At 49.2% G+C, this 25,226-nt stretch overlaps 1 protein-coding gene across 1 annotated transcript in view; it reads right to left on the reverse strand.

Moving 5' to 3' along the window:
- Positions 1–25,226, reverse strand: part of RNF213 (ring finger protein 213) — a 2,876,335-nt gene that overhangs the window by 1,669,318 nt on the left and 1,181,791 nt on the right. The window contains exon 18 of the mRNA XM_086931045.1: positions 9,237–9,392. Within this exon, the coding sequence (XP_086787171.1) occupies positions 9,237–9,392 (156 nt within the window). The remainder of the gene's footprint in view (positions 1–9,236; positions 9,393–25,226) is intronic.

Here is a 25,226-nt window from a genome sequence, read left to right on the forward strand (position 1 = left end):
GGAACCTGCCAGGTGTTGAACCATCAGGGTGACGTCCTGGTGTTCCAGCCATTGCCAGAGGCAAAGAGCCTCCTGACAAAGGGTTCACGATCCCACCCCGCCCTGTTTGTTGCAGTACCACATGGCGGTGGTGTTGTCCGTGAACACCTGCACTACACTTCGCCGGACAGAAGGAAGGAATACTTTCAGTGCAAGCCGGATCACCCGCAGCTCCAGAAGATTGATGTGGAGCCGGGACTCCGCCAGAGACTAGAGGCCTCGGCCGCGACAGGAGCTCAAGAGCAAAGGCCTTGGCCGCCCTAGTCAACACCACGCTGTAAGCAGCCCCCTCCTCCGTAGCCACGGTAGGAGGGGAGACAAATCCAGTGTCAGGCAAAGTGTCCAGACCACTGGCTCCCCCAGCTCGTCTGCCCAGTCCTGGCTCAACTGGCACTGCAGTGCCAGAGGGTCCTCAGACCCCTCCGAGTACCCCTCGTCATCCATCTCCTGATAATCAGGGAAAAATGATGGAGCCTTGTCATAGGTGAATTGCTCACCTACCGGCGCCGCTCAGTCCGATGCCGGACCCGAACCAGGGTGAGGACCGGGGACGACGTCGTCCGGGAATGGCGTTGTAGGCGACACCAATGGTGACGGCGCCAGCAGAGGGGTCATAAGGTCGACTGGCGATGCCAGAGATCCAGGACTCTGGCACCGGGGCCGAAGCACCCGACGGCGCCGGGGCCGGAGCCGCCGGCCAGCTAGGCCTCCCAGACGGACCCGCGAGGCAAGAAGGCGCCTCGACAGGGCCCGACGGAGGGAAGTGAGTCCTCATGGCAACGAATCTCCACCGGCGTCGCGTGCAGCCCAGGGACTGGCAGGTGTGGAGCTGGACGCGGCGCTTGCCCGAACCCCTGGTCGCATTGCGCAAGCTTTGTGTGTGTGGGGGGGGGGAATCGGAAGAGCGATGTCGCCTCTTCGACTTCTTTTTCGAGTGCCTCGACTTACCCGAGGACTTGTAATGTAATATAATGTAATTTTATTTTTGTAAAGCGCGACTTACACTCCACGGAGCATCTTGGCGCTGACCACTCATGTCTAGAAGGTGTTTGACCAGGGAGCTAGTGTAATGAGGCACCGGTAGGACAATATCTGGTGTCTCTGGGGATTAGTTTTAGACTAGAGCTAAACAGGCTGTGTCTGTGAGTTTAAAAATCCATGTCTTTAGAGCCTTTCGGAAAAGGGTCTCTGACGGGATCTGGAGCATTTGGAGTGGTAGTTTATTCCAGGCCCTAGCTCCCAGTACTCCAAGGGATTTTCCTCCTTTCGTAGCCAGTCTAAATTTGGGAGTCACCAGCAGGTTCAGGTTGGAAGATCTGAGTGGGCGGGAAGGCACATATCTTCCAAACCTTTTTGACAGGTAGGTGGGACCCAGCTGGTGGTAGGACCTAAAGGTGATTACTAAGATTTTGATTAGCACCCTTTTGTGGATGGGCAGCCAGTGCAGGATCTTAAGTGCTGCTGATGCTGACGACTTCCTGGGCCATCTCAGCACGAGGCGGGCGGTGGCATTCTGGACCATCTGCAGTCTATGCAGTACTGCTTTACTGGAGCCTGCATATAGACTGTTGCAGTAGTCCAGAGGAGATGTAATAAGAGCCACCGCCACCGTCTTTCTGGCTGTCAACGGGAGAAGGTCGAAGAATCTTCTGAGGCCTTTGATTATGCTAAAGCAGGACCCTGCCACAGAACCTGCTTGTTGCCTAAATGACAAGGCCTCGTCAAACCTAATCCCAAGGTTGCGGGCCGTAGTAATGGTGTTTGGGGGGACTTCTGCATCTTGTGGCCACCATGATTTGGGGGAGAAAAGGTTTTGTTGTCCGAATGGTAAAATTTCGGTCTTGCCCGAGTTATATTTGAGATGGTGTTTTCTCATCCAATGGAATGTGGCGGTAAGACAATCTCTCAGATTTTCCTCTGCCTTTATTGTATTGCTGTCTAGTACGAGGATGAGCTGAGTATCATCAGCATAAGATGTAGTGCTGATGTGAAAAGATGTAATAAGCTCTATCAGGGGGGTCATGTACAGATTAAATAGTACTGGGCTCAGACTAGAGCCCTGTGGTACCCCTGTTTTTAATGCTTTCTCCTCTGAGCGGTATTTCCCTAGTACCGTGACTTGCTTCCTGTGGCTGAGAAAGTTTTTTAGCCATTCAAGAGCAACTCCTGCTATTCCTGATTCTGCTAGGCGGCCAATTAATACGGAGTGTGAGACTGTATCAAAGGCCGCCGATAGATTGAGCAGCACCAGAACAGCCTTTTTTCCTTGGTCCATAGCAGTCTTCAGGGTCTCCACAGTGTGCAGTAGTGCCGACTCCGTGGAGTGTTTAGCCCTGAACCCCGCATGGTTGGGATGCAAGATGTCATTTTCCTCCAGATACCTAGTCAGTTGCTTATTCACTGCTGCTTCCGTAAGTTTAAAGAGAATTGGGAGCAGTGAAATAGGACTGAGGTTTGAAAGCATAGTGGGGTCTGCTAGGGGTTTCTTTTGCAGAGGTTTGACAGCGGCTAGTTTCCAATTGGGTGGAATGGCGGCAGTAGCCAGGGACGAATTAATGATGGCATTTATGCTCGGGTTTACTGTGTCCACTAGAGCATGTAGCAGCAAGGGAGGGCAGGGATCAAATGGGGAACCGGATTTGCTGGATAGAATTGCCTGGCGGGTTTCTTCCAGACTAGCCTGAGTGAATTTGTTAAGCTGGATCTTCTCAGTGTCAAGTCTTATGGCCTCTACGAGGGGGACTGCTGGTGGATCTGGGAAGTCTTTGGTGAGATCGGATATTTTCTGTTCAAAGTAGTTAGCAATTGAGTTACATAATGGAAGCGAAGGGGGGGATCTCTTGTCTAAGGATCTTAGGGTTCATGAAGTCATCGACTATTTTAAAAATTTCTTTTTGTTTGTTGTTTGAGGAGTTAATGGCTTCTAAAAAGTAGTTTTTTTGGCAATTTTAATCATTGCATGGTACTGCCTTCTAGATATTTTATAGATGATGAGTTCTTCGTTTCCGTATGCACGACGCCATTTCCTTTCCATGATTCTGACCTCTTTTTGTTTTTGTTTTAGGGGGAGGGAGAACCAGGGAGCGGACCTTTTATTCCGCTTTTTGCTCACTTTACTGGAATCCACTGGCCCGCAGAATCCTGTGACCCATTTACAGAAGCTATTATAATCAGTCTCCATGTTTCCAGTCAAAGGGGGTTTACTATCCTCGGCGATTAGGTACAGGTTGGGAGTATCCCTAATCTTTTTCCAGTTGTATAGACTTCGATTTTCATATGGTCCGTTTTGATCCCTTTCCTTTCTACAGTCAGTTTAAAGGGGACCAGCAAATGGTCAGTCCAGGTCTGGATACGGGGGGAATCAACTTTCATAGATTTAGTATTGGTGCAGATGCAGTCTAAGATGTGCCCCGCTTTGTGAGTGGGTTCTTTAGTCAGCATTGTGAGTCCTAGGACACTAGTTAGATCTCTCAACCATACTGCATTAGGGTCCTCAGCCTCATCAAGGTGGAGATTTAAGTCGCCTAGTAATGTAAAATTAGCAAATTTAAGAGTGAGGTTGCGGAGTGCTTCCCCGAGACTTTCCAGGAAGTCATTCTGTGATCCTGGTGGACGATAAATTAAAGCTCCTGAAAGGTAGTCTCCTCATTTATCTGGATGCAGAAGCCCATGCTTTCTGCCCCCTTAATGTCCGAGAGTTCGAGCATGGTGCATTTAATAGAATCCCGGTAAATGATGGCGAGACCACCCCCTCTCTGTTCCTGTCTGTCCACCCTTTGAATAGGATAGCCTTGAGGAACTGTTAGGGCGATTACCGGGTTACACCAGGCTTTAAGCCATGTTTCTGTCACGAAAAGCATGTTGAGATCAGTCTCCGTGATTAAATCATGAATATGCGCCCCATTTTTGCACATAGATCTAGCATTGATCAGTCCTCCCTGAAGGAGGATGTGTTTTCCCGTGTTAGGTGGCCACGGCTCTGGGGTAAGATAAGTTCTACACTTGCAACAGCAGATTGGTCCTAGCCAGTTATCAACATTTATAAATTTGTGGCAATGTTTAGTCTGGCAATTTAAGGAGAGAATCTCTTCCCTGGTGAAAGTCGATATTTTCGCTGTGGTGGACGAGGTTTGGACAGCGTGGCTAGCCCTAGTCCCGGCCGCGGCACGGACGGGCACAGACGGGCTTGCCTTAGGCGCGCCCGCTGCGTTCGCCCGCTGCGCGTCCGGAAAAGGCACATATTTATGGGGGTAGGATTACGTCTAGAGAGGGCGTGGCCTCAGAAAGGGGCATGGCCGTGGTTCGCGCCGGTAATGAGGTTTGTTATTTGCGTTCCCGCGGCAGCGCTAAGGTCCGCTGCGCGGGTGATGAGAGGAGCGTGAATGTGGGTAGGAGAAGACTCAGATTTTTAAAATTACACACAAATAATGGTGACACTCAAATATTAAAAAATGCGGCAAACAAGCTCCCGGCTTCCGCCTCAGGAGACACGAAGATCTTAAGTGTCGCTCTTATTCAGCGTCACTTAAGTAGCAGAATGGCGGTGGGCGTGGGCTCAGAAAGGGGCGTGGCCGTGGTTCGCGCCAGTAATGGCGGGAATGAGGTTTGCTATTTGCGTTCCCGCGGCAGCGCTAAGATCCGCTGCGCGGGTGATGAGAGGAGCGTGAATGTGGGTAGGAGAAGACTCTGCTTTTTAAAATTACACACAAATAATGGTGACACTCAAATATTAAAAAATGCGGCAAACAAGCTTCCGCCTCAGGAGACACGAAGATCTTGGAGAGACTTGGAGCCCGAAGAGTGGTGGTGACTCGTCGAGCGGCGATGACTACAGCCCCGTGACCGGTCCCTCGACCTCCTTCTCGACCGGGACCTCGAGCGGCGCGGGCCGACTGCCGGAGATCGAGCCGCTTACGGGACCGCTCCCGCCTAGCCTTCAAGGTCAAGGCCCGGCAGTCGGGGCACGACCCTGAGACAGTAAAGGCACAGACGGTGGGGGTCGGTCACCGACATCAAGCGGTGACAGTCCTCACAAGGTTTAAACCCCGGCATCCCTGTCGGCACCATGAGTTGAAGGTCGACTTGAGAATCGATCAAAAGGATCAAACAAGTTAGTCAAAAATTGACTAGGGGTACTGCTCTTCCCGAATCTGCGCTTGCTGGAGTGGAAAAAAGAAGAACCAACGTAAGCGCGCGAGGGCGGCGTCTAAGTATTCCGACGACATCATCTAGGCGATCACGACGTCGACGACAGACACGGAGCCGCAGACGACGCCTACTGACTCGCAGGGGTACTGCTACGCAAAACTTTCCGGATCCAGTCTGACGCCTGGGGATATTCTAAGGTAAGGAATCTAAGTTAAGGAATCTAACACTAACCTGCTTCTTTCAGATTATCGTGTCAAAGGCCTTCTGAAAGTCAATGAGTAACAAGGCCAAGTATGGGGTGAGGAGGTGGCGGTGGGCCAAGGCAAAATTAAGGCGTCACATACAATGCCGATTACCACGTGCCGGCATGAAGCCACATTGGTCTGGATGAATCAGTTGATGTAGCAATGGGCGGAGACTATGGGCTAGGGCTGTGGCAAAGATTTTAATTTCTGTGTTAATTAAAGAAATCGGATGATAGTCCGAACAGGAGGAGGAAGGCGGCTGGTTCTTGGGGAGGGGGGGGACCACTATAGTGGCTAAGTTGGTTTCGGAGGGGAAGGCGCTAGTCTTTACCATGTGTTGAAAGAGGTCAACAAAGTGGGGGACGAAGAAGTCTCTGTACGCCGCATAGTAGTCTTGTGGGAAGCCATCTGGTCCTGGCATCTTCCCAGAATGCAGTAGGGAAATTGCCGAATGAATTTCCTCAGGGGTAAGAGGGAGGTCCAGGTCAGTCGACACCATCTGAGCGAGGCCGGGCAGCCGGACCCCAACACGGTCCAGCAGCCCATCCAAGAAGGCTTAGGGGGGCCAGGTAGAGTAGAGCCGTGCGTAATAGCCCGCAAAGGCTTGATCGATGGCCCAGGAGGTGCAATTGAGGGTCCAGTCAGTGTCCCAGTCTTCAAGGATAATTCTGTTAGCTTTGGGGTTAGAGACCAGGTTATGGAGCAATTTTCCATTCTTGTCACCCGACTCCATAAGAGATCTGACGGATCTCGTCCTGGAGCGCCATAAGCTGTCTTGCAAGGTGAGCGTCATTCGTTTCAGCAAGGGTCACTTTTAGCCGCAGGGCTCGTGCCTCTAATTTGGTCAAGTGCTCAGCCTGCACCGCCCGTTTCGATTGTACAAGACCTCTGGCTATATCACGTAAGGTAGCCTTGCCTGCTTCCCATATTATGCCGCAGGAAGGGACCGAACCCTGGTTGGCAAGAAAGTATTGCCGCAGTTCAACTTCAAGCGCGTCCTTAAAGTCTGGGTCTTGTAAAAACCATGCGTTCATGCATAAGACTGTACGCTTCCCATGAACGGTGTCTCCCAGGCGGAGGGAGATGGCAGAGTGGTCTGAGATACCACGGAGGTGAATCGAGATGGTAGAGACCTGTTGGCAATCAGTGGCAGGTAGGAGGACCAGATCAATTCGGGACTGGGTATGGCGGGCCGCTGAGGTGTGAGTGTACTGTCTCGCCTGGGGGGGGGTCCATTTCCTCCAAGCGTCACAGAGACCCAGGACGGCCGACCAATCGGAAAAACGCCTAGAGCAGGTGAGACGCGAGGAAGATGGGTCATCCATTATATCGAGGGATGGCTGCAAAACTGCGTTTAACCAACCAGCGGGCAATCGTTGCTCGCCGGATCTGGCCAAGAACTTCTCCCCCCACTTGAGTTCCACAGAGTGCAGGGAACACCAAGGGCAGCAAGTCCAGCAGCAGAGCCACAGGGTCCGGTGCCGCTCGACGTTTGCTGCCGAAGGCGGTCAGCGAACCTCGGTCCTCAGGGCAGGCAAGGGATAGGACAAAAGGAAGGGAGCAACGGAGGGGGCCGCCAACAAGGATCCGCGGCCGAGGTCACCCACCAGCCGGAAGACTCCAGTGGTCAATGTGGTGTTCGAGCACGGATCTGAGCTGCAGGTCCCAGCAATGGCAGACAGGAGCTCAAGGGGGAAGGATGAGGGCACCCGCAGGCAGAAGAGGAGGGCGAAACCGCAGGTCAAGACCCAGGCGCCCCACAGATCCGGATGCTGGTAGAGGCCACCTTGGGGCAGGGATAATTGTGTAGGCTTCCCGCGCTCCCACACTCAGCTGCAAGTGAGCATTTGCCTCCATGCAGTCTGCAGCACAAGGGAGATCAGAGCAGGTCAGCAAGGGGGGTTGCGGGGGAGCCAACGAAGGTCCCCTGCACCGCTACCCGACACAGCAGTCGATCTCCAGGTCCAACCCCACTCACCGGGAATGTGCTGGTATAGGCCTCGTGCCGGCCCGGGACCCCCTCCAACACCAGTATTTTATGTGCGCGGGGGAGGTCGCAGCACTGGGGCAGTCCACAGACAGTGGAGAAACGGGCAGGGGCAAGGCCCGCTGTCGCGGGAATTGGGGTGCATCGCCGGCGGGTCTCACAGGATAGAGACACCCTGCTCACTGGCAGGCCACGATGAAGTTCACCATTTTGCGACCCCAGTGCATCAGAAAGCTGGATACGCCTTCTTGGGGCAAGGATGACTTTACAGGCTTCCTGCGCCTCCACCCCCGGCCTCAGGGAAGGATTTGCCCCTGTGGAGGTTCGCCAGCACAAGGGTGAGCAATACAGGTCGGGGAGGGGAAGAGGGGGGCGGGAGGTCCAGCGCTGGACTCCTGCACCGCTACCCGACAATGGTAGCCGATTCCCAGGCCAGCCCCACTCAATGGGTGACATTGGGTGATCATGCCTGCGCAGGCCCCGGACCAGCACCCGACGAGAGAGTCACAAATCTGCCTTCAAAGCTCCTCGTTGTTGGCTCAGGAAGGAGCTCACTGGACTGCCAGCCCTCACTCGTCCGCTGCCCCCATGCGTGCGGTTAAGGAGGTGGAGCTGGTCTCCGTAGCTCCGGCCCTGGATGCTGCCATGTCGTGTGGAGGAGGCGTGTGGAGGAGGCATGGGGATGAGGCCGTGGCTCCAGAGCAGACCACAGACTGACAGGGCAGCAAGCAGGTCCAGGTCAGTCGCATAAGCAATCCCGTAGTAGGGAGAGATTTAGCACCAGCGGGCCCCTCAGGACAGAGACGCCGCATTTACTGGCGGTTCGCGGTGGAGGCAGGGAGAGATGTCGCACCAGCGGGTCCCTCAGGACATAGACGTCGTTTACTGGCGGGTCGCGATGGAGGCCCCTATTTTGCGGCCTCAAGGCCTCAGAGAATCGGAGTCTACACTGGGCGGCAGGAGCCCACAACCGGCAACGCAGCAGATCGGAGCACGCTTTAAAGGCAAGAAACCTCCATAGGAAGGTAGGAGGATCGGATGGCTGCCGCAGACAGTCGGATGTGAGCGGGTCCGGAGCACTCTTAGAGTGTAACCGCCATCTTGATGCCTCAAGCCACTCCCCTCAGACACTAGTATCTTATACCGTTTGTGCATTCTTGTTTATGAATTTTGCTGAATTACTTTGTTCATCAAAAAAAACTTTCAATAAAAATGATCTGTTTATCCTAAATAAAACAAATACTTTATTATATAGTAACTAAATATAATAAAGATAATAAGATAAACACATAACCACAATTTGAGCATATTGAAATCCTCAATATCAACAGAGCAGCATGGGAAACCAGAGAGATGCTATTTCTCAGATGAGGGTGACAAGAAAAAATCGAATAACTTTCATGCCCATTAGTTACTTCGCCAATGTCACAATGGCGAAATAGTACATAATGAGCATGAAAGCCATTGGGGCTGTCAAAGTCCTTTTTGGGCGTGGAACTGAAATTTTGAGATGAATACCAAAAACATGGTTATTTAAACCGTGGAAATGGCTTTGGTTCTTCTATTTTATTTTTTAAACTTTCAGTTTTCACAATTTAATACACATCATTATGTGCTCAAACATTTTAGAAACTTGACACACATCTGGGAACATTAATGTAGGTGATCTAAAATGCTTTTCTCAATAAAGTACATCTATTTTAGCCAGATTAGATTCTCAAATATTTATTACAAAGTGTAATTCCCCTAAAAATATGATAGTAGCTACAACTATAATGACTGAAAGTGGGGCAAGGATTGGGAAGAATACACCCTACCTTTTATGATCTCCTCCACACTACGGCACATGATCAGAAGGCAGTCCACCCATTGCCTCTGTTGCTTCAGTGATATCAATTCATTATGTCTCCACACCAGCACTTGTCTCATTTGATCACATTGCTTTTTCTTCTGGCCTGACAGGCGATTCTGCTCTGTAGACCAAGATGTAAGTCAACACATTATTTAGATATCAATATGTGAACACAAAGAAAACCAGTCAACATTGTCTATCTGAAGAACTGATTTGACACTTTGGTGAAGTAATTTGCCCTGCCCCCAACTGTAATGGAAGCATTCTGTAAATACTGCACTAACTGATGCATTTGACAGCATAACTTATTTAAGAATTAGGGGTAAAGGTCCAAGATTTCACAACCAACTATAAAGGTAACACTCTTACTCCAATAATAAATTGTACAGTGGGGGCCAGATATTCCTTCTGGTTGTTTGGGTGTTTGGGTATCTGGGGAATGGTCAAAGATCCGTTCCTATGTTTTACAGGCAGGCAAAATAATTGGATTATGAATTTTACCGGCCTTATTATTCAAAATATACAATGCCCCTTCCCACAAATGAAAAAGGTACACAGATTTCACAACCTAAAGCCTCAGTTAGTAGGAATAACTATTAACTTATATGAATCATGCAAATCCCTGCCGTAAAAAGAAGTTGCTTATAGTGATATTGTTATGAAAACACACCACAATAGATTCTGTAGGGTGTTCACTAAAGTTATTAAACAACTACGAAAGTAGCAGGTTGGTAGACTTTTTTACCAAAAACAACCGGTGCCACAATATAGGCAACATATATACTCATTAATATATGCACTTATTTTGCCCCCAAATAATAGTCTGACGTTCTTGGACAAATTAAAATTTTTCCAGAAGCAAAAGGTTTACATGTTCTGGAAACAATTGTGCTTTACTACATATCACATTTTCTTTTTCAGTAAAAAGAACACATTATTTACCTTTGGTAATGCTCTATCTGGTGAAGCCTATATCTAACCGCAGATTCTTTACCGTAGAATATTCCCAGGCATCAGACTGGATCCGGACAGTTTTTGAGCAATTCCACATGGAGTCAGTAGTGTTGTCCATGCTGGAAGAGGCGCGTGCAGTGCTTAACCCCTTCCATGCTCATGACGAGCTCAGCTAGTCATGAGGCACAGTGGAGCTGTGCTTAGGACGAGCTGAGCTCGTCATGAACAATGGTAAATCATGGAATGCAGCACTGGAGGGGAAAAGTCAAAGTAGCCACAGGCGCCAACACAGCATGCTGACCTCCGTTCTTGACTAAATTTTCCACACCAGAAGCATGGATCCAAGCTGAGGACAAGTGAAATATTGTGCCAAAAGTGAGGTCTAAAAGATCTCTAAATTTAAACAAGCATTTGGAATGCAATAGGTCTCACATTTGCGGGAGTTTAAGCTATTGGAACTGTAAATGAAAATGTCTTTTAACTGTTTTGATCATTAAAACATAAATAAAAGACATTGTCATTTACAACGCCAATAGCTCAAACTCTTGTAAATGCGAGACCTATTTCATTTCAAAGAAGTGGCTGCCATTGTTACAGACTGCTTACAAACTGAAAGTGACATGCAGCTCCAGCACTGCATCTCAATCCTGAAATGAGTCACCCCAGATAGATATCTATGAACTGGGCAACACACACAGCTCTGGCACTGCATTTCAATCCTGAAATGAATCAACCTGGATACATATAAACTGGGAAACACACACTCGGCTCCGGCACTGCATCTCAATCATGAAATGAATCAAGCCGGATACATATGAACTGGGAAACACACACACAGCTCTGGCACTGCATCTCAATCCTGAAATGAATCAACCTGGATACATATGAACTGAGAAACACACACACAGCTCTGGCACTACATCTCAATCATGAAATGAATCAAGCCGGATACATATGAACTGGGAAACACACACACAGCTCTGGCACTGCATCTCAATCCTGAAATGAATCAACCCGGATACATAGGAACTGGGAAACACACACACAGCTCCGGCACTGCATCTCAATCCTGAAATGAATCACCCCGGATACATATGAACTTGGAAACCCACACTCAGCTCCGGCACTGCATCTCAATCCTGAAATGAATCAACCCGGATACATATGAACTGGGAAACACACACAGCTCCAGCACTGCATCTCAATCCTGAAATGAATCAAGCCGGATACATATGAACTGGGAAACACACACACAGCTCTGGCACTGCATCTCAATCCTGAAATGAATCAACCTGGATACATATGAACTGGGAAACACACACACAGCTCTGGCACTACATCTCAATCATGAAATGAATCAAGCCGGATACATATGAACTGGGAAACACACACACAGCTCTGGCACTGCATCTCAATCCTGAAATGAATCAACCCGGATACATAGGAACTGGGAAACACTTACACAGCTCCGGCACTGCATCTCAATCCTGAAATGAATCACCCCGGATACATATGAACTTGGAAACCCACACTCAGCTCCCGCACTGCATCTCAATCCTGAAATGAATCAACCCGGATACATATGAACTGGGAAACACACACAGCTCCAGCACTGCATCTCAATCCTGAAATGAATCAACCCGGATACATATGAACTGGGAAACACACACAGCTCCAGCACTGCATCTCAATCCTGAAATGAATCAACCCGGATACATATGAACTGGGAAACACACACACAGCTCCGGCACTGCATCTCAATCCTGAAATGAATCAACCCGGATACATATGAACTGGGAAACACACACAGCTCCAGCACTGCATCTCAATCCTGAAATGAATCAACCCGGATATATATGAACTGGGAAACACACACAGCTCCGGCACAGCATCTAAAATCTTGAAAATAATCACCAAATATAGATACTGAGGCACTGGAAACACACATAACACCTACACTGCATTGTAGTCCCTGAAATGAATCACCCCGGATACCTATGAAATGGGAAATACACACATATTTTGCACTGCATCTCAATTCTGAAATGAGTCACCCCGGATACGTATGAACTGGGAAACACACACAGCTCCGTCACTGCATCTCAATCCTGAAATGAATCACCCCGGATACCTGGGCACTGGGAAACACACACACCTCCAGCATTGCATCGCAGTCCAGAAAGGAATCACATCAGATATCTGTGCACTGGGAAATATACGCAGCTCCTGCACTGCATCTCAATCCTGAAATTAATCACTCCGGATAACTGTGTACCGAGAAACACACACAGTTCTGCACCTCACCTCAGTTCTGAAATGAATCACCTAGATACCTTTGCTCTGGGAAACTCACAAAGCTCCACCACTGCACCTCAGTCCTGACCTGAATCATCCCCAAAAACTGCAATGCTGATAGACACTTGCGTCTCTGACACTGCACCACCCCCAGAAACGGCACCGCTGAGAGACACGCATCACTCCACCCCAGTCCTTACCTGAATCCCCCCTAGACACTGTAATGCTGGGAAACACACAGCTCCATCTTTGTACCTCAATCATGGACTGAATCCCCCCAAAAACTCTAATGCTTGAAGTCACATACAGCTGTACCTCAGAGGCAGTGCCACCTGGTACCTCTGTATTGAGACCCACCGAACTGTACTGAGGCACACCAACTCGACCTACAACACCCTCTACTTCAGCACTGGGATCTATACAGCTCTGTGCCGTGGCGTAACGCAAAACTAAGCTCCCCCCTGCAGAATGTGTTGATGGCCCCCTCGGTCTCTCTAACCTCATACACATTCAATGCCTTAGGGCTATAGGGGCATGAACCGACTTGACTGATGTCAGGTATATAATACACAAATGTGGCCTTCAGGGGCGGAGGAACGGTGAAATATGCATTAATGCAAGTAATAATGCATGTATGTGGGAATCGCACTCAATTTTCTAGGAAATTAGAACAACTATTTTGGTATGTGTGCTATGTCAGATTAACGCCTGCTAACGTTGTGGTATGAATTGTAAGTAGCCTAGCCCCTGAGGCGGCTAGGACTCTGACATGAAACAACTGGTAGTGGTATTCCTTTTAAAACATTTTAATCATGTATGTAAGGAATTTCAAGCAATAAACATTGAAAAATCATTGATTTTACATTTTCATTTCATCACATTTTGTTTTAAACATTATGCATAGAACATTTCATAACATAATACATTTCATCATTTAACTCCTAACCCAATGAATTTCGGAACTAATGTTCCTTCGTCAGGGGTTCTGTTGAAAGAAAGGCAATAAAGGACACTAATTAAATCAATACCATTTTGTATCCTTATTTTAAATGTCTGTCATTTCCTTATTATAAGTTTATATCGACAGGCATTGTTTAATCTTAGTAATTACGTAAATCCAACTAGTGATTTCTTGAATCTACTGGATAGTCTTATTTATACGAGAAACAGTCTTACCTATTTAGATGATTGTTATAGTTCGATAGCACACATGATGTCAAGCAATTAGCCAAGTGCATCTGTTAATGAATATATATTTATTTTAGATGGAGTTTTATATCCCTAAATTAGGACGATTTTAATGTACTCAGTCTTACCTGTTGAAAACAGTGCTGGTAAGTTGCTTGGTAATCGCGACAACCTGCAGATTGAATAAAGTGCATTAAAATGGCGGTAGTGTTGTCCGTGAACACCTGCACTACACTCCCCCGGACAGAGGGGAGGAATGCCTTCAGTGCTAGACGAATCGCATGCAGCTCCAAAAGGTTGATATGGAGCCGGGACTCCGCCAGAGACCAGAGGCCTCTGATCTCTGCCTCTCCCATGTGGCCTCCCCAGCCCTGGAGGGACGCCTCTGTCACAACTACGTTCTCCGGTTGGGGAAGGGAGAGGGATCTGCCGCTGACCCAATTGCGGTCCGTGAGCCACCACTGCAGCTGTCTCGCAGTGCCCTCCGAGATCAGGACATGGTCGGACAGGTTGCCCTGATGCTGGGCCCACTGAAACTTCAGGTCCTACTGCAGAGCCCGCATACGCCAAGGGGCGTGATTCACCAGAAGGATGCAGGAAGCCATCAGCCCCAGAAGCCGCAGCGTCAACCTGACCGAAACCCGGGATAAAGGCCGAAAGATTGGAATCAGAGCCTGTATATCCGGAACCCGCTGTTCGGGTGGGTAAACACGAAATTGCGCCGAGTCGAGAACCGCTCAGATGAAAAGGAGCTTCTGAGAGGGACACAGGTGTGACTTTGGCACATTGATGGAGAACCCCAGCTGGTGCAGGAGGTCTGCCGACGTCTGGAGGTGGCTGACGACTGTCTGGGGCGAGCCTGCCTTCAACAACCCGTCGTCGAGGTAGGGGAAGACTGAAACCCCTAACCTGCGCAGATGAGCTGCGACCACCGCCATCACTTCCGTGAACACCCATGGGGCGCTGGTAAGGCCGAAGGGGAGCACGGTAAACTGAAACTGCTCGTGGCCTACCGTGAACCGCAGGTAGCGCCGGTGGGCCAGCAAGACGGGGATGTGGAAATAAGCGTCCTGCAAGTCCAACGCTACCAACCAGTCTCCTGGGTCCAGGGCAGCTAAGACCTGAGCTAGAGTCAGCATCTTGAACTCCTCTTTCCGGAGGAAGCTGTTGACGTTCCGTAGGTCCAAGATAGGGCGTAGGCCCCCTTTGCCCTTCTTGGGTACTAGAAAGTAGTGGGAGTAGCAACCACGTCCTACTTCTGGCCCAGGAACGCGCTTGATGACCCCCTTGGCCAAGAGGGCCGAAACTTCCTCCGACAGAAGCCGCAAGTGATCCCCTGATACGCGGTGGTACTGCGGTGGCATGGCTTGAGGGGTCATCTCGAAGGGGGGGGGGGGGGAGTAGCCCCTCCGGACGATCTGCGGCACCCACCTGTCCGAAGTGACAGTGCGCCAGTGAGAGTGGTGATGGCGAACCCTGCCCCCCACTGGCATCACATGGGCCGAGAAGCACGGACTAGGAGGGTTTAGAGGCGGATGCTGCGGGGGAAGGTGTGGACTGGCCTCGCCGTTGTCCACGACCGCCTTCACGGCGATTTCCACGGCCGCCACTGCGCTGGATGTTAGTCTGCGGCGTGTGGCTGGCAGCACGTGTGGGGGCGCCCCTTCCTTGGCCACGAAAGGAGCGAAAGGCACCCGATGGCTGGCGCGGGGCCGAGAGGCCCAAGGACTTGGCCGTAGCCCTGGAGTCCTGAAAGCGCTTGTGAGGAGGAACTCACCGAGGTATCTCCTTGGGCGGATCATTCACGTTGTTCACTGAAAAGGATCGGGACTGTCGGGCCGACTTCAGGAGTCCCGATCCCAGTTCTGAAATTCCATGCTGTCTTTCCGTGTCCCTGCAGAGAGCCGGCGGCAGTCAAGACCCGGAAGGGGTTAGACATGACACAGGAAGGGCACGCAATAAGCCAATGAAAAGCGGAGGTCGCGGGGAAGAAGGCGTCGTCGGATTGGAAAGTTAAATCGACGGAGAGGACGCCAGAGGAGGAGACGGAGAACATTCAGCGGGACCAGACCAGCGTGACAGAGCTCCGGAAAGAAGACGGCACCGAAGGGGAATCAGACGAAACGTGGTGTGAGGACTGGTGGAGTCCCCCGGAGGATGCTGGAGAGCGGCTGTGACTCTGGAGAGTTACGGCAGGGCCGGTGAGTGGGGTGTTACAAGGGACGGAGGGCGGAACACAGGAAGGTGGCGATAAGAACCAAAGGATACAGAAATTATGCTTTTGTAGTTGTTGAACTCAGTTATCCTGAGATATCGTTCTTGGCCATAGTACTGTGGCGTAACTGCTGAACTGCCTTCAATTAATGGTTCTCGTATCAAAGACCCTTCCCTAGGACACGGATTTTGGTTGATTTAAATGTTCGATTACGCATCCAAATAGGGTGTGATGATCAAGATTCTTGTGTTTTGTCCTTGCACAGTTTGTACCAACATAAGTCCTTCTGCAGACTCATTCATTCTAATTCCCCCCCCCTTTTATTTCACTAAATCACTAGACCCTACCAGAAAACAAGCACTGTGTGGTGTGGTGACGGTATAAACGTTTGTAGCCTCGTAGGGTTAGTGTTCTGACGGCCCCTTTCTTTTTACCTCTTTTATGAGCCTCCGGGGAAATCCTGTGGACTCCGATGAAGAAGAGCCTGGAACAACATCCTTAACAGCCCTCCTTCGAGAAGAAGAAAAGCCGGAAGAAACTTATAGTGATTCACGAACCTTTGTTTCCCAACCCGTTATTAATAAACAACCTATTCGCACTTATCTTCAGCCTCCACGCTTGTTTATCCGACCTGCGCTCCCACAAGTGGTATCAGAAGTGGGATCGAAAGGCGCAATGGAGGCAGCACTTGCCAAAATGGCGGAAAACCAAGAACACCTGGGGAAGGTGATGGAGCGGTTCCTGACTTGGGTGGAAGAGGACCGAGGAAAAATACAAGTTCTAGCAGGACAAGGACAAACCCAGGAGACAGCTCTGGGTAAATTGACGGAGGTCTTAGGACAACTGAGAGGCCCTACCAATTTGCCTTCAGTGGTATTGCAGTCATATTTAAGCGGAGAAGATCCAGATTTCTTCTTCAACAATTTCGAGAGAATGGCGGCTGCAGCGTCGTGGCCCATGGACAAATGGGGACAGTATCTAGGACCCCTATTATCGGGCGATTTACAAGCGGCCTACCAAGCAGCAACGATACAAGGAGGTATCACCTATGCAGATATAAAGAAGTGTATCATGGAACGGTTAGGGATTGATGATGAATCCTATAGACCACGGGTCCCCAAACTGGTCCTGGAAGGCCGGATCCATGCCAGATTTTTAAAATAACTACATGTATCTCAATGGGGATATCCAAAAAATCTGGCATGAATCCGGCCCTCCAGGACCGGTTTGGAGACCCCTGCTATAGACAAAAATTCCGCCAAATGAAAGAAGGTCCCCAAGAGACACCCCGAGCTTTATATTTCAGAGTGAAAGATATGGCAGATAGATGGTTAAAACCAGCTACCACGGACAAAGATGGCATCATCGCTTTATTTAGAATAGTACTTAACTTCTCTTCACCCACCTATACAAAAATGGGTACGCCAACAAGCTAATCTTACTCTTGAGAAGGCAGTAGAAATTGCCAGTGCTTATAGTAGGGCCAAGGACTTACAGAAAGGTAATGACTATTGAGGGAAAACAGGCGGGCCCGTACTACATCGACCCCCTCGTCCACCTCAACATAAGAAACCCGAGCCTTTAGCCATTGTACCTGGACCGCCCATGATTCGAGCTCCTATGGGGCCCCAGTGTTTTCAATGTGGAGGGATGGGTCATATTGCACGTTTTTGCCCACAAAAAGATAAAGAGGAGCCTATGAAAATTGGAGTAGTCCGTAATTATTATTGCTCTTCCTCAGACAGAAAACAAGCCCCATACCATTGCACCGTCTCGGTAAACAGTCAACGAGTAACTGCCTTAGCTGACACAGGATGTCTACATAGTGTGGTGCGTCCACAAGACTTGGGTTCTCATATCGGTCCTATCGATGGAGCAGTCGCAATACGATGTGTACATGGGGATACAAAACCCTACCCAACCGCACAAGTATGGATACAACATCCAAGAGATGAGGGAACCCCTTTGACTGTTGGGTTAATACCTCAACTACCTGAACAAGCCATCCTGGAAAACGATTACCCAAAACAAGAACACTTGCTACATGATAAGCCACAACAGGAGGAGGAGTGGTGGTCTACTGCCCCATTTGCTCAAGAGGAAGGGAAAGAGTGGCCGGAGGCAAAAATGCGGAAAAGAAAACGACAAAGAAGAGTGGAAAAAAACAAGAACCATATTGTATTGCCAGTAACTCTAGACGAAAACCCGTGGGAAACAGATAGAGGTTTCCATGCAGCCCAGCAAGAAGACCCAGCATTACAGGAAGCCTGGAATCAAGCACTGAATGAGGAGGATCCTCATCATGTAGGTCCCTATTTCTTTAAGAAGAATGGTTTGCTGTACAAAAAAGGGAGTCCGACACAAAAAGCCCAACTGCTGGTTCCTGGTCCATTTAGGGAGAAGGTGTTATATCTGGCTCATATTCACTTACTTGGGGGACATTTCGGAGCCGATAAGACAGAAAAACAAATCTTAGAACTCTTCTATTGGCCAGGGATTTATCAACAAGTGAAACGGTACTGCCGAGAGTGTCCTATATGTCAACGCAATAGTAGATACCACCCACCTAGAGCTCCCTTACAACTCCTCCCAATCATAGGTGAGCCCTTTAGTAGAATAGGCACGGATATAATAGGACCCTTGTTGAACTCACGTAGTGGATGTAGATACGTTCTTGTTATCGTAGATTACGCCACTCGATTTCCAGAAGCCCTACCACTACGGAGACCAGATACTACCAATATTGCCAAAGCCATGATTACTGTTTTCTCTAGAGTAGGGTTTCCGAAAGAGGTTATAACCGACCAGGGGACACCTTTTGTGTCCCGACTAATGAAGCAGGTGTGTTCCCAGTTAGGAATTAAACAGATCCGCACGTCGGCTTATCATCCCCAGACGGATGGATTAGTCGAAAGATATAATGCCACCATCAAAACTACCTTAAATAAACTCCTGGCTTTAGAAACAAGGAGGTGGGAAGACATGCTACCTTTGGCTTTGATTGCCATTAGGTGCAAAGAACAAAAAAGTACCGGATACTCACCCTTTGAGTTATTGTATGGTCACAAACCCCGGTCTTTGTTGGAGATGGCACAAGAGCGGTGGGAAACAGAACCACACAATACCAAACCCATCACAGAGTATGTGTCCAACCTACGACTCATTTGAGTCAAATAAGGACGATTGTTAGATATAACTTGGAGGAGGCCCAAATAGCCCAAAAGAGACAGTATGATAAAGGGGCTAAAGAGAGAACATTCCAAATAGGAGATCCCGTGTTATTGATGATGTCCTCCTCCAACCATAAGTTGTTAGGACAATGGCAGGGACCATACATTGTAATAGACAAAGTAGCTCCGGTGACATACCGCATTGAGTTGGATCCCATTCGACATGTATCCCAAGTGTATCATGTTAATCTATTGAAGAAATGGGAGGGTCCTATCCCAAACGATGTGAACATGGCAGGGATAGCGACCACTTCCTTTGAACAATGTATAGATCCTGATTTGCCTGTATACTTATGAGAACATTTATCACAGGTGTACAGGGAACGTTTTCCACTACTCCAGGCAGGACTTCTTTTATAGAACATGCAATAAGAACGACCCCAGGGAAACGTGTACGGTTAAGACCTTATCGCATTCCCGAAGCACGTAGACAGACTATACGTGAAGAGATACAGAAAATGCTACAAATGAATATTATCGAACCTTCCATGAGTGAATGGAACTCTCCGATTGTTCAAGTTCCTAAACCCGATGGGTCAGTACGTTTTTGTATTGTTTTCAGGGAGGTGAATAAAATATCAGAGTTTGATACTTATCCCCTACCACGGTTTGATGAGATGGTGGAAAGAATTGGACAAGCTAAATACATCAGTACGCTTGACTTGTGTAAGGGATATTGGCAAATTCCCCTTCGCAAAGAAGATCGAGAAAAAACAGCGTTCTCTACACCCAATGGGTTGTACCAGTTCAAGGTTCTACCCTTTGGGTTACATGGAGCACCAGCTACTTTTCAGAGGGCTATGAATGTAATCTTGCGACCACATGAACAGTATGCTGGCGCTTACATTGATGATATTATCATTTATAGCGAGACATGAGAAAAACACTTGAGTCATCTCTCCAATGTAATCAAGGCTTTGGAAAAGTATGGGTTACGGATAAATCCTGCCAAGAGCCATCTTGCATCTCAAACTGTGAGGTACTTAGGTTATTTGTTAGGAAAGGGAGTGATTAGGCCACAAACCTCTAAACTCACAGCGATCACCCAAGTTCCTTTACCGCAAACCAAGAAAGACTTGAGAGCTACTCTGGGATTACTGGGGTATTACCGAAGATTTATCCCTCAGTTTTCACTGAAGGCAGCCCCTCTAACCAACCTATTGCAGAAAAAATGCAAGACCGAAGAGATTCTCAAACATCCCCCCTGTGAGGTCATACAAGCTTTTGAATCCCTTAAAAAAGCATTAACATCAGATTCAATTCTAACTAGCCCAGACTATTCTCTTCCCTTCATTCTTCAAACTGATGCCTCAGACCTGGGTATTGGGGCAGTTCTTTCACAAGAAACCGCTCAAGGAGTAAAACCTATCCTGTATATTAGCCGCAAGCTATTTCCGAGAGAACAAAACTACGCCACCATAGAGAAGCAAGCCTTGGCCATCAAATGGGCTATAGAATCTTTAAGGTGCCATTTAGAAGGTAGATAGTTCACCCTGTATACTGATCACGCTCCCTTAGAGTGGTTAGCCAGAAATAAGGGACATAACGAGAGAGTGCTCAGGTGGTTTCTTTCTTTACAACCATATCGCTTCCGCACCAAGCATAGGAAGGGTAAAGACCAAGGCATTGCTGACTTTTTCTCTCGATTTCCTCAAGAGTCGACCCCAAGTAGTAAGACAGCAAGGGAAAGTGGATATGAGGAGGAACTCGCCGAGGTATCTCCCTGGGCGGATCATTCACGTTGTTCACCAAAGGATCGGGTATGTCGGGCCGACTTCAGGAGTCCCGATCCCAGTTCTGAAATTCCATGCTGTCTTTCCGTGTCCCTGCAGAGAGCCGGCGGCAGTCAAGACCCGGAAGGGGTTAGACATGACACAGGAAGTGCACGCAATAAGCCAATGAAAAGTGGAGGTCGCGGAGAAGAAGGCGTCGTCGGATTGGAAAGTGAAATCGACGGAGAGGATGCCAGAGGAGGAGACTGAGAACATTCAGCGGGACCGGACTAGCGTGACAGAGCTCCGGAAAGAAGACGGCACCGAAGAGGAATTGGACGAACCGTGGTGTGAAGAATGGTGGAGTCCCCCGGAGGATGCTGGAGAGCGGCCGTGACTCTGGAGAGTTACGGCAGGGCCGGTGAGTGGGGTGTTACAAGGGACGGAGGGCGGAACACAGGAAGGTGGCGATAAGAACCAAAGGATACAGAAATTATGCTTTTGTAGTTGTTGAACTCCGTTATCCTGACATATCGTTCTTGGCCATAGTACTGTGACATAACTGCTGAACTGCGTTCAATTAATGGTTCTTGTATCAAAGACCCTTACCTAGGACACGGATTTTGGTTGATTTAAATGTTCGATTACGCATCCAAATAGGGTGTGATGATCAAGATTCTTGTGTTTTGTCCTTGCACAGTTTGTACCAACATAAGTCCTTCTGCAGACTCATTTATTCTAAATTCCCCCCCCCCCCCTTTTTTTTAACTAAATCACTAGACCCTACCAGAAAACAAGCACTGTGTGGTGTGGTGACGGTATAAACCTTTGCAGCCTCGTGGGATTAGTGTTCTGACGGCCCCTTTCTTTTTACCTCTTTTATGAGCCTCTGGGGAAATACTGTGGACTCCGATGAAGAGGAGCCTGGAACGACATCCTTAACAGCCCTCCTTCGAGAAGAAGAAGAAAAGCCGGAAGAAGCTTATAGTGATTCACGAACCTTTGTTTCCCAACCCGTTATTAATAAACAACCTATTCGCACTTATCTTCAGCCTCCACGCTTGTTTATCCGACCTGCGCTCCCACAGCGCTCGCCTTGTCGCCAAAAAGGCGACGGCCATCAAACGGCATGTCCATCAGAGTGTTTTGGACATCTGCCGAAAAGTTGGCGGACCTTAACCAGGCGTGGTGTCTAACCGCCACCGTCGTTTCCATCGCTCTACCTAGTGAGTCGGTGGTATCCAGCCCACACCGGATAGAATATTTGGCTGCATCCCGACCCTCCACAAGGGCTTGGCCGAGTTTGGCCCGTACCTCCAACGGACACTCTGGCAGCACTTCCGCAACCGTCTCCCACAGAGAGTGGGTGTAGCAGCCCAAGAGGCATGCGGTGTTGGAAGACCGCAGTCCCAGACTAAGGGAGGAGAAGATCTTTTTTCCCATACTGCTCGTACCTCTTGGATTCTCTGTCGTGCGGAGCCGACGGGAATGCGGTCTGGGAATTGGATGCCTAGATGACCAGGCTCTCGGGGTGGGGTGGGTGGACAGGAAACATGGGTCGCCCGGGGCCGGGCGGTGGCGTCTGGCCACGTTCCTATCTACGGGGGAACCCGTAGCGGGCCTGGACCAAGTGCCCAAAAGAACGTCGGTCAAGGCCTCATTAAAGGGCAGCAGAGGCTCGGCCGAGCTTGACTGCGGTTTAAGGACCTCAGTGAGGAGGTTAGTCCTCACGGCCGCGACGGGGAGCTCAAGGCCCAAGGCCTTGGCAGCCCTCATCAACACCACACTATAGGTTGCCCCCTCCTCCGAAGCCAGGGTAGGATGGGAGACAAAACCAGTGTCTGGAGAGGTGTCCAGGCCACTGGCCTCCCCAAGTTCCTGTCCAGTCCTGTGACTGACAATCTCGGGTCAGAGGGACCTCAGACCCCTCCCAATTTTCCTCATCACCCATCTCCTGATACTCAGGGTTTTCAATTAATGGGGCCTGTTCATAGAAGTGAAAATCTCCAAATGGCGTTGAAAGCGGCGCTCAGCGGCGCCGTTCCGACGTCGGAACAGGAGCGAAAGAAGCATCGGGGGCCGCGCCGCCCGAGGACGGCGCCGGAGGCGACACCTGACGGACCGACGCCGGGGGGTCGTAAGGTCCACCGGCAACGATCCAGATCCCGAAGGATGTCCAGTGGGGTCCCACGGCACCGGGCCTAAGGCGCCGGTGGCGACGGGATCGCTTGACCCTGCGGCGCTGGGCCGAAGGCGCTGGCGGTGTCGGGATTGTGGGGCCCTGCGGGGCCGGGCCCGAAGGATGGGTCCGCTGGGCCCGAAGGCGCCGCGGAGCCCGTCGGAGGAGAGAGGACCTCATGGCCATGAGGAAGCGCTCAATCTCCTCCGGCGTCGCATCTCGCCCAGGGACCGGAGGGTGTGGAGCGGGACGCGACACCCGCGACTCCGAAGGAGCCGCGTGGGCGGTGTCACCCGAACCCCCGGCCGCATCGCGAGAGCGGCGGGGGGAGTCAGAAGAGCGATGACGCTTCTTCGACTTCTTGTGCTTCTTACCTGACGACGACTTTGACCCGGAGGAGTGGTGCCGACTCTCGGAACTGTGGTGGCTCCCAGCCCGCGACCTGTCCCTCGACCGACAGTGGGACCAGGACCTCTCACGGCGCGGGCCGACTGCCGGAGTTCGAGTCGCCTGCGGGACCGCTCCCGCCTGGCTTTCGGAGAGAGGGCCCGGCAGTCGGAGCAGGCCTTGTCGTCGTGGTCGACGCCTAGACAAGTTAGGCACAGGTGGTGAGGATCCGTGACAGACATCGTGCGGTCGCAATCCTCACAGTGCTTGAAACCAGGCATCCCTACGGCACCGATCGGAGTTGTAAGACTTCGAGAAATGATCAAAAAATGATCCAAAAAGCTAGTCAAAAATTGACTAAGGGTTACTGCTTTTTCCAGATCTGCGCTTGCTGGCGCGGAAAAAAGAAGAACTGACGTCAGCACGCAGAGGCGGCGTCTAAGTACTCCGACGACGTCATCACAGCGCCCACGACACCGACTGACGCGAAGCCGCAGATGACGCCTACCGACGCGCAAGGGTACTGCTACGAAAAGTTTCCGGATCCAGTCTGACGCCTGGGGATATTCTAAGGTAAGGAATCTATCACTAACGTGTCTCTTTCAGATACTCAGTATTAGAATTACGTCGTAAACTCGATTAGGATCCATGATTAATAAAAAAATAAAAAAATAATAACATGGATTTTTATACAATAGTTGTCGTTTTGCGATGTGCATACTTTGATAAAATTTCTTAGTGTTCAATAAAGGACTTGAACAAACGGGGGTTAAGCTCTAGTAGCGTGTTTGGCAGCAATAGTAAACATTGAAAGAGGACTATCTGTATTTCAACGAAAACTTTAATCCTCAAGTTATCATTCGTGTGCAGCGTAATAGCGTGAGAAGTAAATAGATTATGTTTTTACATCAGAGCTTTACCTTATGAATCAATGATGTTCAACTAGGGGTTTCATGATGACTTTGATAAGAGTTGAAATAAGCGAAATTAGAATTAGAGTTTCGTGCTTGAAAGCAGATGTAAACACTAAAGTAGGACTTAAGTGCATTTCAGTGAAAACATTATTGGTCACTATTTAAATCGATGAATAATAATTATGTATTTAGTATGGAATGGAATGACAGAAGGTTTTTATAATTGGTATTGTTTTGAGTTCATCAGTATTATTTTACTTTCTAAATAGGCTTCATTTGTTGAAAATGTGGAATGCTATACACTAGTTTGATTATTGGGTTTATGAGGCTTGCGTGTGTTGGACTGCCTGTGGATCTCGAGTAGCTATTTCTGATTGGTTCATAGAAAACATACCATCTCCAATTTATCATTGAGACCTAATGTTGCCAAAGTTTGTAGCCTCTTTATCCAAAAAGTTTCTAGTTGAAGAAGAATTTTAGAATTGTCAAGTCCAGGTCTTTGTGGTACTACTTCAATTATTTGGAATTTTATTTGAGCAATTGAATGACGATGCTCTAGCCAATGAATTGCTAATGGTGAGGTAGTGCTCTTGGTCCGTATTCTGCTCTTGTGTTCCGAGAGCCTTATTTTCAATTTCCGCTCTGTTTTGCCTACATATATAAGTCCACAGGGACACTTGATTGTGTAGACTAGATGATCTGAGTCGCAGTTTGCCGTATGTCGTAATTGAATTTTTTCTCCAGTTCTTGGATGAGATAATGTTGCCTGTAATGACATTATTACAGTTCTTACAATTCCAACACTTAGTTGTTCCTTTAAAAGAGCTCTGTGTTGCTTTTGGTGATTGTTTCCTTGGTGTAGTGAGTAACTCTTCAAGATT

The sequence above is a fragment of the Lissotriton vulgaris genome, chromosome 7, assembly GCF_964263255.1.
Source record: "Lissotriton vulgaris chromosome 7, aLisVul1.2, whole genome shotgun sequence".
NCBI classification, from domain to species: Eukaryota; Metazoa; Chordata; class Amphibia; order Caudata; family Salamandridae; genus Lissotriton; species Lissotriton vulgaris.